This window comes from Papilio polytes, unplaced genomic scaffold (genome assembly GCF_000836215.1).
Source record: "Papilio polytes unplaced genomic scaffold, Ppol_1.0 DF824358.1, whole genome shotgun sequence".
Taxonomy (NCBI): Eukaryota; Metazoa; Arthropoda; class Insecta; order Lepidoptera; family Papilionidae; genus Papilio; species Papilio polytes.
The window spans coordinates 235,575-255,443 of record NW_013524846.1 but is presented as its reverse complement, the minus strand read 5'-3'; the positions used below and the strand labels follow the sequence as shown (position 1 = coordinate 255,443).

The following is a 19,869-nucleotide window of genomic DNA, read 5'->3' as shown; positions in this document are numbered from 1 at the left end:
GGATTATTGGGCCGTGCATTATCGGGTCGTACATTATAGGGACCCATACAATAACAATTTAATTATAATTTTTCCATAAAAGTTGCAATACATTAGAAACCTTATCGAGTTACAAGTGCCTAGTTAATACCTTGGATTATTCAAGTGGGCAGTTGATCACGAATTTGTTAGTTTGTCTTTGCAAATAACCCAATTAAAATCAAGTAATATGGCGTATGTAACTGGAGGTAAGTTTCAACTAATGTCGTTAGCAGTTGTATATTCATATTTATATATTTGTACATTACTATTAACGATTCAGGAGTCATTAATATTAAACCTATGGACCAAATATGCACTATTGCTTTTCATGCAAACTTTGTTGTGCTACATGTTTGTTGTTTCTGTAAATCTTTCATAAATTTGAAATGTATCACTGTAATTTAATTTTAACGTTAAGCATTACTATGAATTTTCAGATGGGACCATTGTTGAGAAAACACCATTCAGTGTATTCGGTTGGTTTTGGAGTTTCATAAACTTCCTCTATCTACTGTAAGTAATATTTTCGTTTTAAACTATATAATTTACCTATGACATAATTTTTACCTAATACTTTATTGGAAATTTCGAATTAAATTCTTAACATGATCATTACTTTATTGTATTGTACACAAAAATTGCAAATATCGCATTGATATAGAACGAATCAGTTTTCCTAAGATGACATCTTGTTCAGTTTCCAGACACTGATCAATCCAAACTTTAACAAGCATGGAAACAAGTATGTGAGAGACTATCGGCCACCGGGCAGCGGGTGAGTGTCTGTCTGTGTAACTATATACATGCACTGCATCAACTGCAGTAAGTTGCAATAACTAAAGTTGAAGTAGAAACATATAGCATGTCTTATATGGTAGATAAAATAGATCAAACATTTGTGGATTATTAAAAATTATTTATGAAACATCATATATTTAATGTATGCCTTGCATATTTAAAAAAATCTGTTAGTTACATGATAACTAGATGTGTGTCATGTTATCAGAAATTAAATGCTAAATGAGGTCATTTTGTATGTAATTTGTGAAGTTCACATAAGTACAAAGTAAAGGAAGTCAGTTGTTATGTTTATTAATTTCCATATGATTACTGTATGTATATGTTTTTAAAATTAGCTTTTATGAGTTTATAATTTGTATGCTTTTCCAAGTTTTGTTTGACTTTTATTTTTATAAAATCATTTTTATGACTCATTAATTTGTGTAATTCTAGACCGCCAAAGCCTCCTTCAAGAAAGTTCGGCGGCTTCGGTCCCTCCGGGTCGGGGCCGGCGCCCCCGCCTATGGGCGGCTGCGGATGTGGCTAGTGTTGCACTCCACTGAAAAATACCTTCAAAATTTATACTTACAACATTGCAATAATTACCATGTAGCCTTATAAAATAACAAACTAAATTAAACCATATAAACTATAGGAGATATTTTCTCATTATATTTGTAATATATTATATTAACGATTTTTTATCTTTTTATGTCAACCTCAATGTTAATAAACAACAAATAGAATAAAATGTAGATAAGTCAAGTCTTATTGATTTTACTTAGAGCTTGAATTTACTTGTTTTAGAGACCATAGGCCCCTACAATTGGCCTACTAAGAACACTTCTTACATTACAAGACACCCCGTCTTCTCATTATCACATGAAGTAAATTATTGTTTTTGTATACTTACAATGTTATTGGCAAATTATTGAAATGTTTTATTTATATGTAGATAAATTAATTGAATGTAACTGACATCATTTTTATGTGTCAGATGCAACACACATTTTGATCTGAATTAACTAGTATTCTGAGATGATTTGAATTAGAAAACTACTTATTGATAAAATTAGCAATAAATTTAATTAAAACAATCAGACAAATTTCTGACAGCAATATACTTCTGTTTCTTCAAGTAGCTAAAGAATATATATTTCATGCATATGGCATGAATAACCTTCCATTCAAAATGCCATCAACAATGCGGACTATGGTACAGGCAGACGAAAAAACATTACTTTCAAAATCTTATTTTGATGTTACACAGACAATCTAATGCTGTTTATCTGTATAGAGTTTATAGATCGATCTGTACGGGTTGTGTCTGAATTATTAATAAACTTCCTAAATATACATTGGACTAATTATGTACTTTTGTGTTAAATAAATCTGTCAGTGTCACACAAATAATTATTTGATTTACTTCATTACTCTATTCCGTATTGAGTATGTAAAACCAAACCTACAATATTAAAATCAACTCATTTTTAATTTATGCAAAAAAGTTAATTCTATATTTTCCGCAATATGGCGAGGGTTATTATGTTTCTGGTCAGACTATACCTACTTTATGTTGTTTAAAATGCGAACATATACTTTAGATTATGACTACTACAGTGTTTGTCAAATATCTCGGCGGCAACAAGTCGCTGAAAAGGGATGGCGAGTGGTGAGCAATGAGCGCTGCGCGTAAATCAAACTCGGTCAAGATTTTTAACAAATAATATACTTGTTTGCGTACTATACTAAACTATAGTTTACAAGCGTTTTGCGCCTTATATGTCTGAACTTTGCGAAAGCGAGTTTTATTTGTAATTTGATGATGCGCACAATGTTTTATTATTCTTCGTATGATATGTATTTTTTCGTGCTTATTAAAATTTTCAACTATATGGTTACTATTATTGTAACAACTTGTTAGTGCAACTTTAGCGAATGTTCTTATATTTTTCCTTGCGATCGATCGCGATTCCATCAGCACAGAATGTAAAAAAGTAGCCTACAATATTCCTGCATATGTCGACTACCTTCCTTTCAGTGAAAGTTCCGACCGAATTGATCCAACCGGTTGGAAAATCACCCGGAACAAACTCGATCTTGCGAACCAAGATGTTTTATAAATTCGTATTTCGATATCAGCAAAGCAGATTTTTTTTATGTTGCATACAATGTAATTTTCTTATATGTACAGCAGATAACCCTCGACAACAGCAAGGAAACTTGCAACTTTTCAGAAACATTCTTCGTGTATGTATTGTCTTGATGTACATATTTTTATCTTGAATTTTTTTATATAACATAAGGTGGCAAACGAGCAAGCGGCCACCTGAATCCGTCAAAATGGCGAAGTGACCGCTACCTATAGACATCCACAATTGCAGATGCGTTGCCTACCCTTATGCGACGGAGGAGGAGACGTACATAAAGAGGTATTTCCCCTTCCTATGCATCTCCTTATAAGAAAAGGGTGGTAAAGAGCTACAAACGCTAACAAATATCCATTCATCCATCTAAATTTGTTTTCGATTCGCAATTGCTATTTATGTTATACGAGCTGTTCCCGTGCGGCTTCAACCACGTGGAATTATAAAAACTTTATTTTATTGTGTACAATTGTGAATTGTATCAAAATTCAAATGCACAGAACAAATGACAACGAAGGCCTCTGATATGGTATAACAATTACCGTGTCCATGGCAATCTTGCTTTTTAGATGTCAGCTTGTAGTTTATGGTCCTTTTTCCACTTGAAGGTATTTTTCCAATTTACATACCCCCTAAGTTTAATAGCGTGAAAATATATAGCCTAAAGCAAGTGGGTGGCTTTTTATTAAAGAATAAATTATTAAAAAAATTGCTGTGTTTGCTGACATCTTACGATACGAAGTAGAATATACTACTTCTATACTATTATAATAACGCTCTATTATATTATTATAGAAGTATAGATATATATCTACGAGTATATATAGACATAGATATAAAGTCTAGTGTTCCTCCCCGGCTTAGGCCGAGTGTGAAAGCATTGTATACGTCCGTTCTGTTTGGTCCTAATTTTTAAAATTATGTACATGATCGTGTAAACTGTATCCGTTTCATGACTTAACAGAGCATGGAGAACAGAGGTTATGAGAACAAAGAAGATTTATAGATAACTGATACAAATGAATAAATGAGGAGGAGGCTTATAAGATATATAAATAAAAAAATAATAAAATCTCATTAATTATATATTTTTTTAGTCAGTCATTTTCATTTAGTATTGTTAAAGTACTAAATGTAATATAGATATAAAAATTTCAATTTACTTTAGATACTATCAGTGATAACCTCAAAATGAAATTATGACGATTCTGATCAATTTTCCTTGTTTACTTGTTTACTTGATACCTCTTAGTTACTACAATATTTTATAACTGTTATTTAGATTTAATTATAAGAAACAAATAGATTTTATTCTTTTATTATATTTATACTAATCAAAGGCGGATCTAAATAATGTGCAAAAATGCTTAGGTTTGGTGTTTAGTAACTCACAGTGTGGCGAACTACATTTTATTAATTGATTTTTGTAATTTCAAGGAATATTTACAAGGGTGTATATAAATGAAACAGGTTTACTACACACACATATATTTAGATAATACATCTACCATACATTATTGATTATTTGAATGTAACATACGAGTATACGAGAGTGATGAAGACGATCACTCACATTGACCACACTTTGGCCAAAAGAAAATTGGAAGGAGATGCAAACAGATTTTTGATCTCCGAAAAATTAGGAAGAACTTGCTTCTATTTATCCAACTCTGTTAAAATATTTACTGGATACATTTTAAAGTTTGTGATAATCGCATATAATAATATAACTTGATTAAGAAAAATAACACAAGCTAAGCTATACAACACAGAAAGCAATTCAGCAGTTTAGTTAATACAATGATTTCGCTCTAATAGATACAATACGGCACGAGGTGCCTATTTAAAAGCCTTATATTTTAAAAGAAGATATATCACATCATCAATGGAATCGTATCGTATATAAATACATTAAGTTACCATGGCCGGGGCCCTCAGTTGCCCCTAAATACAATTCGCCGACGGATCTAACCCTACAGAGAGATAGTAAACCTTATATTTTATGATAATCATAACTGTTTGCAGTATGTACTTATGTCCAAGATTGATTTTCGAAAATACAGAAATATGTAGGTATTTAATTTTTTGTACTGAAAAGCGTTAACTATTTAAACCATGTTTAAGTAAATTTGCAAACTTTAATCCTATATTTTAAACGTTCCCTCTACTGGACGAATTCTGAATTAACAAATCAAGCCTACAGGAAATTGCAGCTTCTTATTATTACTTTATGAGGCTAACAGATGCCGCTGGAGGACGTGGTCTGCGCCTATCGGTAGGACTGACATATATATATATTTGTATTTTTATTACTCGTAGTGTTTGTGAGATATATAAATATAGTGCCCTAATTTTTAAACATTTTCAAGACGCACAGAAATTGAGAATTACGATAATAGGCGTCTTGCTCCAATACAAATATGACGTCCCTGATGGTGACGCGTACTACACCGTCGTTACAGTCCCCGTCAGCCTGAATTAAAACAACGAAAAAATATTACTAATAATTTCATTGCTGGTGTAATCAATTTGCTAAGTAATAAAGTTTGTATGTATATCGTATTGTACATTTTCTTATAACGTCAAAAAATACATACATACTTATTTGCCAAATTGTCACTTTCTTTAGTCTTGGACTCGAACGATCGCTTGCCTTTAGGCGTCCAGTAAAAACAAATAAAAACGATTACCTGTGCACTGGTACTCGGACCTGCTTCATTGCTGCCACCAGCGTCGGACTCGTCGGAGCGGCTGGCGCTTGGCGCTTGCGCCTGTCTGTTCTCTCGCCTGTTGCGCTCTCCGATAGCCTGCGCCGCGGTTTCATCTTTTTCAACCTGACGGTTTTCCAACTCGGATTCAGACATAACATCTTCCTATTTAATAACACATGGTAGTTATTGAATAATGTAATTGTAACACAAGGTAAAGAAGATAAGAATATAGAGCATTATAATAATAAACTTTATTTCGAGTTACATTTCTTTTAATCATAGAAGTAATCGTCACCTCTGTATCCTGTGAGCCGGCGCAGGTCCCGGCCTCGGCCTCGGCCTCGGCCTTAGCGCGCTTCTGCTGGATCTCCTCTACGTCTCTCAGAAAGCTTAATTGAACTTTGACATTGCTAGTTATTACACAACCATTCCGCATCTGTTATTATATTGTATAAAAGTCATAATCGTTAACTTGGTTTAATTCTAAAGACTTACTAATTAGAAACAGCATTAAAAGAAGATAGCAGTTGTAAAGAATAGCACAACATGTAAGACATAGATACAGGAAAGGAGGAGTACAATCGTTCTGTTTTGATATTGTTCAAGCAACAAAAGCACACCAACGAGTACACGTAGCTATTATGTAAATTGTAACGTTGACATAATTATTACGTTTTACAATGTACACATACGTAAATCACATAGGTAAGTATGTAGACGAGCAAGCAAGTAGAGAACGCAACACATCGTGCCTCATTGTGGCGCATGCGAACCGACTTCAACACAGGACTTTACATCATTGTTTTATCAACTTGATAATATCAAGAAGAAAGCTGACGTAGGAAAACCAGAATAAGGTCGTAAATAAAATTAATGCTAGCAATGAGGCACATGCTCAACACAGATACATGCTCCAAAGGGTATTTCATAATTATCACCATGCGAGACTGAGCATGCCTATTCACTGCCACTTCGATAGCTTTTTCCACGATATCCCTGATTTTTGATTCAGCGCCGTATTTCAAATAGAGAGCCACTTCAGGCAGATAGTGTGAAAATCCAAGCCTTTCAGAAGACAATTTTAATTTAGCCTCTACTGCTCGTAAATTTATGAGACCGCTATCGTCAGTTGAACTGAAATGTTCACAAAATTATAAACTTTCAAATCACTAACTAATTTAAAAAAAGGAATAAAAAATATGTTACTTTAAAATGCGTTCTGTCTGGTTTGTGGATGGGGTAAATTGTTGAGATTCCTCAGCTACATCGACTCCCGCCATAGTCACAACATCGTTGATGTCGTCATCATCCCCAGAGATGTTACCGAGAACATGCGCCGCCGCCGAGGGCGAGGAGGGCTGTTTATCGTCGGGCGATTGATCTAGCGGGATATCAGCAGAGAACGAGCAGGACGGCATATCCATTCGCTTGATGTTGATTTTTTTCCCACCCTTACTTTTAAAAACCTTACCGGGATACACTCTTATTGGTCCAGGTTTTTTCTGGAGACGTTCTGATTCAATTTGTTGTTTTTTCTGGGAATAGGTTTTTTGGTTTAAAATACTTATCGGATAAAATAATAAATAGGTAAGCATCTATCTAAAGACAGTGTTTCATTCTTATCGTTACGTATTTATTTACTTGTAGGTACATACAGTCGCGGAAACTAGTAGTGTTCCACCTAAAAAACTACAATTATTTGGAAATTAAACGGAGCTTTTAAGTGTGTCTTTACGAAAAAAAGTCGATGAATGATGATACGTGGCTAATTTCTTTTTATTGTTATCCTTTCGTTTGTGCCACGTATTGCTAACTAATTTGTTATTTGTCAGAAGAGGCAGAGTTTTTTTCGTTGCAGTGAACAAGGTAATTTTTCCTAAAGCGGAACACCGCGGATTTCCGCGACGGTACATTAATGCGATTGCTCTAACCGGGGTCATGTTAGTGAAGTCCGCGACTTGTACGGATGAGCAGGCTACAGTTGACACATGTGCCTGAGATGCGGGAGCTTCGATGCCTTCTATTACCAATACTCTGCTAACTAAGGCCTGCCTGAGCATTGGTAAGGTGTTCTGAAATTTGTTTTTCAAAATGAAATTATCCGAGTCTCGTTTATCTTCAAAAATTTAAAATTCTTAAATCCGGATAAAAAAGGAAAGTTAGTATAGTCATAAAGTCATTTTATAATTGATGTCGTTTGTTGCTAGCCTGTCGCGGCGTCCTTCTGTTATAATTATGACATTACTACAACTCCTTATTCAAAAATGTTCTTATTTGTTCAGTATTGACCTGCAAGAAAGGTATCAGCGAGGACTGAGGACTCGCGTTCAGCATACGTTCAAGATTGGTGCAGTACTCCTCAGGCTCCACCTCGGCGTTTATCAGTCCCTGGGTCAGTTTCCTCACTTTAGACCTGACCCCCTTGGGCTCATTTTTTGATACATCTAATAGGTTAGCAAGAAATGCTCGGCACTTTTCTGTAGAGTTTTCCTGTGCTTTCTGTTAACATAAAGTTATTAATTGATGTTTACTTACAATATATTAGTAATTTGTATACGTAAATAATATCCTCATACATATGTAGTTATTTTTGTACGAGAGCAGGGAACGGCTGATATTGGTACAATGAGCGCTGTCGAATTATGCGCCGTGACACCAAGCGGTTGGTTTCGCTAACCTTTAAACAATAAATTATATTTAAGATATGTAAGTTTAAGTGTGCGATTATGAGATGATGATTTTCTTTCTAGTCATAAAAGCAGGTTGTTGAAGTTGTGGCGCAGCAAGGTTAGGTATCGCACTGGTGCCGGCGGCGCTGGTTGCGTCTGGCAGCGCTTTGGCGTCCGTCGACTCCGCGCCCTAACCGCCTACCCTCGACATCATATATACTTAAGTATAGTTATAAATTAATATCAAGTTATTTCGACTACTGTTAAATACCATAGGTACTTTCTACTTAAGATCGTTAAAAAATAAGTGAAGTTTAAGAACCGTAATTTATCGCGTCGGTCCACGATTTGTAGGTTTTTCTTTCATTTCATGTAAACATCTTTTCCACTGAAATTGGCCATCGCCATTTCGACTCCGTTAAATGTAATTTTTCAGAAAACCTCAATCAAATTGACCTCCGATTCCGCTTCTTTTAACCTCTGCTTCTGCAGAGGTGAAGCTCTTCGCCACCGCATCCGCATCGGCTTCCGTTAAAATTGCCTCCGTTACAACATGGCCTATGTTACATACAACCCTAGTTCCGACCTTCGGCATACATAACCTTCCAATCTTCAAGCAAATATATTGTAGATAGAGAGCTCTGACTTAAATGAGCATGTTTATGTTACTGGTAGTAAATCATATCTTTATTAGTTTAAATTATTGATAGTTGTTCGAGTTCTGATCACCGACACCAACTGCTACGGTCAGGTCAGCAACGAAATGGAGAAAATCAAATATATAAGCAAAAACTATTACATTATTACGGCTCCTGGCCTGTCCATCTATGAAGCTAATAAGTATAACGTATAAAGTATAACGCTATCCTTCAATGTTACTTTATTGTTGTTTTTAATGATATTGATATTATTATAAGAATTGTGACAATCATAAGTATACTAAAACACATAATTGAATATTTACAATTTTACAGTGTAAAAATTACAAATTAGTTTTTTACAAATACTTTTTACTGACAATATAGATGTTTTTCTCTTCAATTCATTGCTTGCTACATAGGTATCTATAATCTGTAATTCAATGTTTGCCGATGCTGTGGCATGCCGTCACTGTCAGTTGGTGATTGGTGACAGTCTGACAGTGTTCGGTTGTCATTTTGTAGGTCATTATTTTGTGTTATATTTATTTTTACTGTAGATTTTGTACATTCTGTGTCTCAGTCCCTTTACCCGTCATAATAATAATAAACTTTTGATTGTAAAAGAAAACTGTGGGCGGATTGCTGTTGAAAATTTGTTTTATTTCAGTAAAGAATGTATTAATTCAGTTCTTTATCTACGTTGCGAGTCGTTCTTATAAATGTATCTAATTTCTCTTTCCTGCCAAATTTGTTTTGAAATGTGGCCTTGACTAGGTTTGTGAGTATCACTATTTTTGTTTTTACCTTTTATTTAAAAATCTCCATTGGTATATAAAGCTATAAAACTGGTTCCAAAACTAAAAGGTTTCTTTATTACTATTTTCAAGATATGCTTACTAATAGCTTACACGGTTATAAAACCTTCAGCGTTACAGTTTTGGGGTTATTTTTATTACAAATTTTGTAGTTATATTGTGTAACTGTTACAACCTGATTTCTGATTTAATCTACAATAAAATCTTTAGCTTGTAATATGAATTACTTTAATGGTAAAACGAGGTTATTTAATATATTGTAATTTATTCAATTTAACAGGTGTAAGCAGTTTAACTGAGAATAATCTATATGATCTATACTTCTTAGACTAAACACTTTAAATTTAACTTTTGACTCTGAAACATTGATCTTAGTACAACTTTTTCTTCTTTCAATTTCCGCAAATAAAATGTTACACATTAAAACAAAATGTGAGTAGCTATGTTTGTGTGCTTGTGTGTATGGTGTTGTGTGGTGCTTTGTAAAGCATAAGCATACATTGTAATGTATCCTTAACAGCTATGCTAGTTTTAAAATGTGAAACATGTTTTTTTGTGTATGTATATGTTCAATATAAATAAGAAGCAAAAATATAAAAAAGCGTCTGTCTCGTCTGATCTGTTCCTATATATACAGTACATATTTTGATAAAATTGTGATACAACCATCTAACAATGGGTTGTACTTAAAAAATGTTTTGTAACTATATGTGTAGTAGTAGTATAAATTGTAGTGGGCTTAACAAATCACAATATTAGATTTACATTGAAAACAAAGTCGATTTCAAAAATATATATTTAAAAGCGGAGAACAGCTATTTATGTGATACAATTATATTTTTGATGCGGTGATATGAAAATGAGTGCAGAATTTAACTATTTATCCTCCAACAGTGCATTGTTGGGGATATGGTCCGCTATAACATAATATTTGTGAACTTGGAAGCTGGACCAGCACTATGTCCTAGTTTGCAAACTAAAACTGAGTACATTTTGTCTTCAGGTATAAAACTTTATAGTTCAACACCACATATTGTCTTATGAATACATTTATTTATAGAAAGTGTAGAATAAGCTGTGCATGCTGTTCGGTGAACACTGGCTTGTTCGAGGTGGCCTGGCTTAGCATTTTGCATCGGAAAGCAAAAGTTTACTTAAAGCTGCTAGGGTTTTTTAATTATATTTTCTAAAGTTTTGAGTAAATGCATTAAAACTTACGTATCCGCTGCAGGTGTAACACGCACGACGTATTCTTAAAGGATTCGTACTAAATTATTTAAATAATTAAAAAAACGCGCATGGGCTTGCGGTGAAGTCGAAACAAAGATAGAATAAATGCGCGGGACAGTGTAGCTATGAGCACAGATATGTGTACCTTACACCTGCATCAGCAGGTTTTGCTTAACCGACTTGACACACGATACTATACGTATGGACAATAGGTATTATTTGTGTTCTCTATTATCGGGGACGCAAAAGCTTAATGTGTGAAGCATCGGCTAGAGAACTCTGGCTCCCGGAGCGCGACACAGTCTGTTGCCGTGCTTTACTATGGCCTAGTCGAACTCAACATCACCAAAATAGAATAAGGACTACGCTTATTAATTTTTATTGTTTTCGATCTTGGTTAAACAAAATGAACACGTGCTTAATATTGAAATATAAAAATTTAATTTACGTACATTAGAAATAGTTAAGAAAATATAACTATATTACTATAGACTTAAAGAAAAATCATTGCGTTACAATGTCCGACTAGCTGAGTACGAAGTCAAACGATGCCAATAATATCTAAAAGTCACTTTAAACGGTTATTCAGTTAACATATGTCTATAATCTGTAAAGATCTTTATATAAATACTAATCATTCCGTAAATCATTCAATTTCTGACATGTTTTTAAGATCGCAATAAATTCAATTTGCCAGTGAGAATCGGCTTTGCGTCGTCGGTTGGGCTGAGTTGTGTTGTGTGCGAGGTGTCCGCCACAAGCTAGGAGTGGCTAGCATAGTGCCTGCTCGCTGTCGGTCGTAGCTGCATAATGTATTGAATGAATCGCAATTTGCAAGTGCAAGTGCCGATGCCGATGCCTTAGTGACGGATAGAAGTCAGGGCCCGCCGGTCGCGTGCCTCCGACCCTATCCCCACACCGGTACACCGACCTTATATATCTTCAAGTCTATTATATCAGTTGGAAAATATTTTAAAAAATTACAAGTTAAAAAGTATTAGTTTTAGTTCACAGCTTTTTACTTTATTTGTTATTTTATCTTCATCCGTCCAGAAATTGATTATATACTGACAACATTAATGGGAATACAGTTTGATTAGGACAAAGCTTTGTGCATACGTTAATGTACATTGAACCAGTAGTTGTACGGCTTCTGCGTTCTTATCACATACATTGTTTTTGTTACAGGCGTTAACTGAACATGGAGCGTTTTCCGTTGAAATCTTCAGCGAGCAAAATGCCTACCACCTACCAGTCCGTCTACAAAAAGGTAAAAAGTCATATACTTTAGCACGCGCTTTTTTCTGCAGGAAACGTTAAAAAAGAAGATAGTGTGTATTACTAGTTTTTTTTATATATTATTCACTTATCAATAAGCAAGAAAGTGAAAGATAAATTTATCACATGGCTCTTTACAAGCAGGTCGGATCCGTATAAGTTAATGTAGAGAAGTGCACGAAGCAATTTCATCGAAATAAGTTTATTTTAAGTATGAATCATTGTCGAATTTCTATCAAATAGCAACCACTGCCACTGGTCCGAATAAATGAGTACTGCAATAAGGAACATTCAATGTTTTACGTAGATTAGTCTTGTAGACTATACTAACATTTTATTGTTGTGTTTTTATTTTAATGTTGTGCTATCTAGAATGCCTCTCCCGGGAGCAAAGATCATCGATTTTCTAAATCTAGCAGATTTTTGCGTGTTAGTCGTGGTCGTCGGGTAGAATGTTGTACAACATCGAAACAAGTGTTTATTTCCTAGCTTTACATTTATGAAATATTGCAGATGCTATAATATACATTAATATTTAAATACGTATAATATATATGATATTCTGTTTTATTTATTAAGTATATTATAATGTACATATTATGATGAAAATATGGAAGAGCAGCACAGAATGTGCCGACCCTCCGTAAGGGATAAGGGCAAGTGGATGATGATGATTACAATGTAGACAAAATTCAATAGAAAAGCTATATGCATAAGAACAAAATCACAAAGTTTATTTAACAATGTAAAAATTGAGAGATAAAAGTCAATAAAGAGATTTACCAGCAATTTGTAAATGTGACCGCGGCGGCGCCATACATGTTTATAACGAGGAAATCCTACTATAATCGCATAATTTTCGCTAGCGGAACAAACATATTATTTAGTACAATATAGAATATAAATAAAAATTGCTCACCTCAGAAAAATTATTATCTTCGGTGTCCATGGCGGGAAATTATTTTTCGTAAAGGGTTGAGTTCGCGATGTCGGCGACGACCACTCCGCGCCCTGCAGTCACTCCCTCTGATCGATGCACAGGCGCCGCTATTGATGCTTATGCTTTTTAAATATTTGGACATAACGGTCGTTACATGATTGGTGTATCCGAGATGAATTAACAAACGTATATGTAGAAGTACCGTCGTACTGCGCATGGCCAGCTTGCATCTATCTCACCGGATGATACGACCAAAACGTAACACCTGTTCCAGCCTGTTACTGCCTAGGGACTCGATACACTCCTAATTTATTCCACTTACATTTGCTTGACGATCGTCTAGGGATGCATGTCGGTTTGTCGATGTTTTGTCGACTGCCCTATTTAAAGACAATATATTGTTGGTTAGGGTATTGAGAGACAGTGTCAATGTTGTCGTGTTACCAAACAAAAACTGCCGGCTGTAAACTAATAACTACATAATCTGAAACTGAACAAGTTTTTATATATTAGAATATAAGAATAAAGCCATAAAGAATGGCCTTTACTTTTGGTTACATCGACGCTACTTTGGGAACAGTATTCATATTATACGAATTTATTTAAAACTGTTGAACATTAAATGCATCTATATAAGTAAATAATTTGAAAGAAAGTATGGTTACGATGTTTTTATCGAGAGTGTGCATTGCGTAGGGTCGGTGCATCATTATTTCATAATCTGATGTCTATGTGAGGAGGTCTATGTAAGGATGTCTATGTGAGGACCTAAAGCCCCTAGCCCAGATTTATTGATTTTCGCTCCCTCGCGATTCCTGTCTGATGTCTATCTATTTCATTCGAACGTCGCCCTCCGTTTCACCGGAGATTTCGCGTTGTAAAATATTGTCTGCCAATTTGCGTTCGAGGTCCGATTATATTTGCAATGCTTCACGTCTCGTCGGCTATTAGCGTAAGTTGTAGCGACAACTTATTGATTACGTTAATATAACTACACATGACAGCAAAAAAGTAATTAGCCATCACGCGCCACCATTAATAATCATATAAAAATAAGTACGCAATTAATTGTAATACTATTTTCGGATCATTGAAGCTATTCTGTCTTGGCTTTTAGATTTCCATCTCCATTATTATTGACATTTTCTCTCTACGCCTTGTCCCTGTCCAGTCTCCTTGTGAGAGGTCATGAAAATAATAAAAGCAGTCCTTTTATAGTCATTTATAATAAATTTATATTTAATTAATCTCACACTTGTAATACTATACAGATTCATTTCTCAGGGCGGCTTTTGACATCGTTTTTCTAGATACATGATATAATTAAACATTAGTTACATCAAGAATCAACTGATTGTTAAATGGTAGAAATAAATCCACAGCAGCCCGTCTAGTCCCCGTGCCGTCCCCGGGCCGTCCCCGTGAGCTGCTCGTGCATATGTGGTGCACTAGAATCATTTCTGACGATGCAAATACATGTGAATTGCATCTATTAAGGTCAACCGAGGAGCTCGTAGCGGCCGCAAGTGCGAATACTTACAGGCCTACATTGCTTCCTGCGCACCAGTGTCACATCCGCCGACTACTATTTGTATTAAACCCAATTGCCCGAACGGTATACACCTCAATACATATGCAAATTGAATTAAATCAAGCATTGAAAATTATCTTTGTCAATATTTGTAACTATGTAATTTATAGGCCGATGTAGTTTTGCTCTTGCGAGCATGTATCATGTTACTAATATTAACTGACCATGCTTAAAAATTTGTACTACCTTTCGCCCGCGACTTTGTCTGCATGGACGGAGACGCATGTAGTTTTTAATGCTAGTAAGGATTTACACGGATTGTTATGTAATATACATACATAACGTTGTTCAAAGCGCTGTGGAGTTTTTATGTAAATTTGAAAAAGAAATGATGAGGTGGTGTAGATGATAACACAGACCGACATGTTGCATTTATTGTAGCTAGTGCTAGCGTATGAGCGACTACAATTTAGGCTTTTAACGGCCAAGTGGACCTCTTGTGAATCGAGTGGCTTATCTAATTCAGTGCAGTTTTCCAATTGAGCGATCTGACTTAGATTGTTATACAGATGTGCGCGTAATCTACGCACGTCAATAGTCCAATTGACCACAAATGTCCACATGCTTGTAACAAGGATACATATCGTATATTTGAGAACTATTTCTACTGGTTTCAGTTGATACAGATTATAGCAACAGGGTTTCTATCCTTTTAATTTATTGTTATAGCTAATTCATCGTGTGTACAATTTACGTTTATTTTTCCAGTAAGTGAACAGAAATCGCTATAAGTTTGATAATGCCTTTGAAAAATAATATACAATTAGTAAATATTGGTTACAAATACAGGAAACAATTATTTACCGAAGTGTAATTAAATGAAGAGAGACTTGGCCATTGATATTTTCAAAGTCACGTAATGAATTGAACTTGTACTTGTACAATACACATGTCAGTAATGGGATTTGAAGTAGCGGCGGAGGCGGCGGCGGCGGCAGCGGCAGGAAGCACCACAAGACGCTGCGACTTATGTGTAACTCTAGTAATACACTTTAGTGTCTGTTTCCAAATTCATCTTCAATAAAGTTTAATGAACTGTATGATTTTATGAATTGATCCACATTAAAGGCAATCAAAAAGGAATCTAAATTAACGAAATCTGAAATGGTATCAGAATACAGTTAACAGTTTTCCGACATGATACTTGCCATTAACTGTTTCTTCGTTAAGTAACATAAACATTAATGGAACAGCCACTAATTTCATGCTTTTTAGGGGACGTTTCTAAGAGGAGTCTCTACGGATTCTATTTGCTCTTTAATCGTTTTTTTTTGTTTTTTTTTTATACCATTTCTTTTCTTTATTTCACTGTAAAAAGTTACAGGGCATGCTATTATGTATAAATGTTTAAAAGCCGCGTCGCCTACAAAGCACGTAAGTGGTTTGGTGGGAACGTATTATGTAACCATATTGTAATAATTTGGAAATAAAGAATAAAAAATCGACTTTCGCCTTGCAGTCTTTGTTTAAAAAGGATTCTTCAAAGTTAAATATTTTTTTTAGTTTGCGTTAGGTATGTTCATCAATTTTAACAAGATGAATAATATTTACATAAATTAAGAAGAATAAAGGCAGTTTTGTAATAGTTACCGTTAGTGAACGTGTACTCATCGACAGGGCAGAAAGAATTCGGCCGGTCGCGGCATTCTAACCGGGGGTGAGGAAGACCTGGTGGACATAACGGCTGGGCTGCAAGGTCTGCAGCAAGCCACAGCCGCGCCCACTAGCCATGGCACCTTCCAGCTGTACGATCACTCCACGAGACTCTCCGACGCCTCCAGTAACTGTACGTACACTGCATTCTATTATTATCAAATCTTTTCATTTCTTATAAAAGCAATAACATAAACTTGAAAAAGGTGGGTCCTCAAGTAAAACAACATACGTAACTATCCAACATTTTATCACAAATGGGGATCCCCACATTGAAAACTTTAGGGGATGAAATTCGTAAAAATTTCAATCCAGGTCCAATGGTCTGGCTTTGTGCTGATTTAATAAATACAATAGATCGTTCAATTAAGATGTGCAAAAGTAGAATTCGCATTTCAAGTAGAGGGTCGCTACAAACTTGTTGTATATAACTGTTACAGCTGTTGCTGCTCTATATTCACAGATAAATTATCTTTCTAACTGTGAAAAAAAGTTTTAAAATCGGCCCAGAATTTTTTGAGTTATAACAGTACATACAAAAATGTAAATCTTTACTTTTTATAATATTAGTATATATATGGTTCTGTTATCCTGATGATAAATACAGAGTGATTCTTATTCAATTTACATTTGGATATAGTGCAATTAATTTTTTGCTGTTTCTTTTCAAGCATACGTCGCTCAGTTCTTCAATTCTTCTACCGGTAAGGGCGCACTGTTTTATGTTGTGTGTGTGAGAGCCATGCATGCATGCTTGCGGCTCACTTGACTTGTGCGAACCTCTCTCGTCTCGTGCGAACTTCTCACTTGTTTCCTTCAAATTTATACTATGTAAATAACAATAACACATTATTTTTACCAACATAAAATCGACTTCAAAAATCAACTTACACTAAATTCTTAATTGCCCAAATAACCAAATAGCACTTGTCTTAAATGTTTCAATACATTTCGCCATACCCTAGTGGGTGAATATTTGGAATACAAGGTTAATTTCTTTTAACAACAAGCGTAATAATTAAATATAACACTATTTATTGGCCAAGAAAAACACAAAAACAAAACACAAAAAATAACAACAAAATAAAATTTACAGAACTTATAAAAGTAAAAAATAAAAAGCAGTTTTCGGCCAAAAGGAGAAGGCTCAGCTGATGCGGCCTCCAGCTTGACCCTGAAGGCCCCGCTGGTTTACAGCTTCCATTTAACTTCTATTTGCATGGTTCAATTTATTCAAATAAACACAATCATATACCGTTCAAATGTTTTCAATGAAATACGACGAGACCCATATCTATCATAATATGCCTTTATCGTCTCTATGTAGATTAGATATATCTATTACGGTATATGTTATAAAAATGTCAGTATGATATTACCATCGTGTGAGTAGTTTCGAATAATGGATTCCGCAATAATGGAGCCCGAGGAAACTGAGCCCCTAGTCGAAGGTAAAAGATTAGACGTACTTTTTGCATTATAGATTTTCTGCTTACCTTTCTTATGTATCTGATTGTATTCGCTAATATTCCCGGATTAGCCATGTCCATACCCACATATGTAGCCAATTCTGTAGAATGAGATCTCATACGATTACTATTCTTCCCCGAAGTCCCGTAGGAGTAAAGTCAGGTCTGGTTTTAGCGATACCGGTAGTTTGTCGATATCTCAAATATCATCTACGGCACCGCTAACTCCAATACAAACCCATAAGGTAAAAGGCGCCCTTTATGTCCACTACTTTTTATTTAGTCAGAAAATTAAAGACTCGAAAAAATCTTATCATTTTTAATAGTTTGTCTACATTTAATTTAATTTTTAATATGCATTTATGTAATAAGTTACGGAAACTGTCGCAGTAATTGAAACAAAGAAAATATATTTTTGTGGTAACTTTTTGTAGTAACTTGAGATAGCGCATGGCAACACTGCACTTCTATTATTGTGACAGTGACAGTTAACGCCCGATACGGCTTGTACTCTTTTGCTTATCTACGTCGCTATGTATATCTGATTATAAACTTTCTTCACATTTAGCATTTATGCTTTAAAGAAATGAAAATTTTCACATAATAAAGTATAGAAGTGGTACTCAAAAATATAACGTTTTAAGCGTTGCCGTACCATATTACAGTTGTAGCGGATATCAAGATAGACTGCCATATTTATTGTTGTATCTTGTTACAGGGGACGCAGTTATATTCTCCGGAATGCAAGGTACGTTGTTAATTATTTCTTCAAAGCAAACGTACAAACTTGAAGTAATGTAAGAGCGAAGTCGTATCATTGTGTCGTGACGCGACAGCATATCGATCTCCATTTGTCATTTACAATTCTGTTTCAAACTGTTATTTTTTACGCGAATTGTGCCGTTCAAAGTGATTCAATGAAGCGGATTTTATTATGTGCTTATTATTTAGTGCTTTACCTATGTTGAAAGAGAATCCATTGTTGCGCTGACACGTGATGTTAAGGCTTTACTGTTATTATACTCGCTCACAGACCTGGCCTTGCAATAATTACAACATTAATATTGCAAACAAAAAATATTTATATAACATGAAAATCACATTGTGGTCCAACAAAATGAGTAAATGTTCATTGTCGTAGTTGCAGACAGTAGTCAACGGTAGCTAAAGTATTCTTAAATATGAAATGTTTGTATGTTGCACTTTGGATATTAGCATGGGTTTGTTACAGTTACAACAGTTACAACACACTCTGAACAAGTCTTTTTAAGATGATACAATAAACAATGCAACAATATTTTGCAAAAATATCTGTGTCTTTGTAATTGCTTATCACGTCAACTCAGTTATCTATGTTGAATTTAAATGAGTTGTTTAAAAGATAATGATTAATTGTGTTGTTTGCAGGAGATACTGAGGATATCCCTGGAATTGGTCAGTATGATGACTTCCACACCATCGATTGGCAGCGAGACATCGCCAGAGATCGGATGAGACATAGATATATCGTTAAAAAAAGACAGGACTCAATATGGGATCTTGTAAAGGTAGGATGCACAAACAGTATTCACAAAAGCAAGACACAGTGAAAAATGTCCAGTAAATATGTTAATAATTTTCAGGGAGCCCATGATGCATGGTCAGGCTGGGTATGCGTGCTCCTGGTAGGGGTGTGCACTGGGGTAGTAGCGGGAGTCATAGACATCGGAGCCTCTTGGATGACAGATCTGAAGTTTGGCATTTGCCCTCAGGCATTTTGGTTCAACCGAGAACAGTGCTGTTGGTCCAGCGACGAGATGACCTTCGATCAGGGCAATTGTTCATTGGTGAGCTACTTCAGCTACAGATTATTGTGTAGATAAACCCCGGTCTGCCGGTAGCGCTGGTGGTCACCACGGTGGCGGTGTGGTTACAGTGGCTGACG

At 35.1% G+C, this 19,869-nt stretch overlaps 3 protein-coding genes across 3 annotated transcripts; 2 read left to right on the top strand and 1 right to left on the bottom strand.

Moving 5' to 3' along the window:
• Positions 1-26: 26 nt before the first annotated feature.
• On the top strand, positions 27-2,214 carry LOC106099504 (selenoprotein K-like). Its single transcript, XM_013278069.1, has 4 exons — positions 27-227; positions 459-534; positions 719-796; positions 1,255-2,214. The coding sequence occupies exons 1-4, from the start codon at positions 209-211 to the stop codon at positions 1,346-1,348; spliced, it is 267 nt and encodes an 88-aa protein (XP_013133523.1). The 5' UTR covers positions 27-208; the 3' UTR covers positions 1,349-2,214.
• A 2,456-nt stretch (positions 2,215-4,670) lies between these two features.
• On the bottom strand, positions 4,671-16,434 carry LOC106099514 (transcription initiation factor TFIID subunit 4-like). The gene is made up of 8 exons (XM_013278081.1): positions 13,212-16,434; positions 7,949-8,158; positions 7,591-7,731; positions 6,866-7,194; positions 6,598-6,793; positions 5,955-6,095; positions 5,639-5,821; positions 4,671-5,421 (listed from the first exon to the last, which is right to left on the bottom strand). The coding sequence occupies exons 1-8, from the start codon at positions 13,239-13,241 to the stop codon at positions 5,296-5,298; spliced, it is 1,356 nt and encodes a 451-aa protein (XP_013133535.1). The 5' UTR covers positions 13,242-16,434; the 3' UTR covers positions 4,671-5,295.
• A 1,867-nt stretch (positions 16,435-18,301) lies between these two features.
• Positions 18,302-19,807, top strand: LOC106099488 (H(+)/Cl(-) exchange transporter 3-like). Its single transcript, XM_013278050.1, has 3 exons — positions 18,302-18,693; positions 19,353-19,492; positions 19,568-19,807. Exons 1-3 carry the CDS (start codon positions 18,687-18,689, stop codon positions 19,805-19,807), a joined length of 387 nt encoding a protein of 128 aa, XP_013133504.1. The 5' UTR covers positions 18,302-18,686.
• Positions 19,808-19,869: the final 62 nt, after the last annotated feature.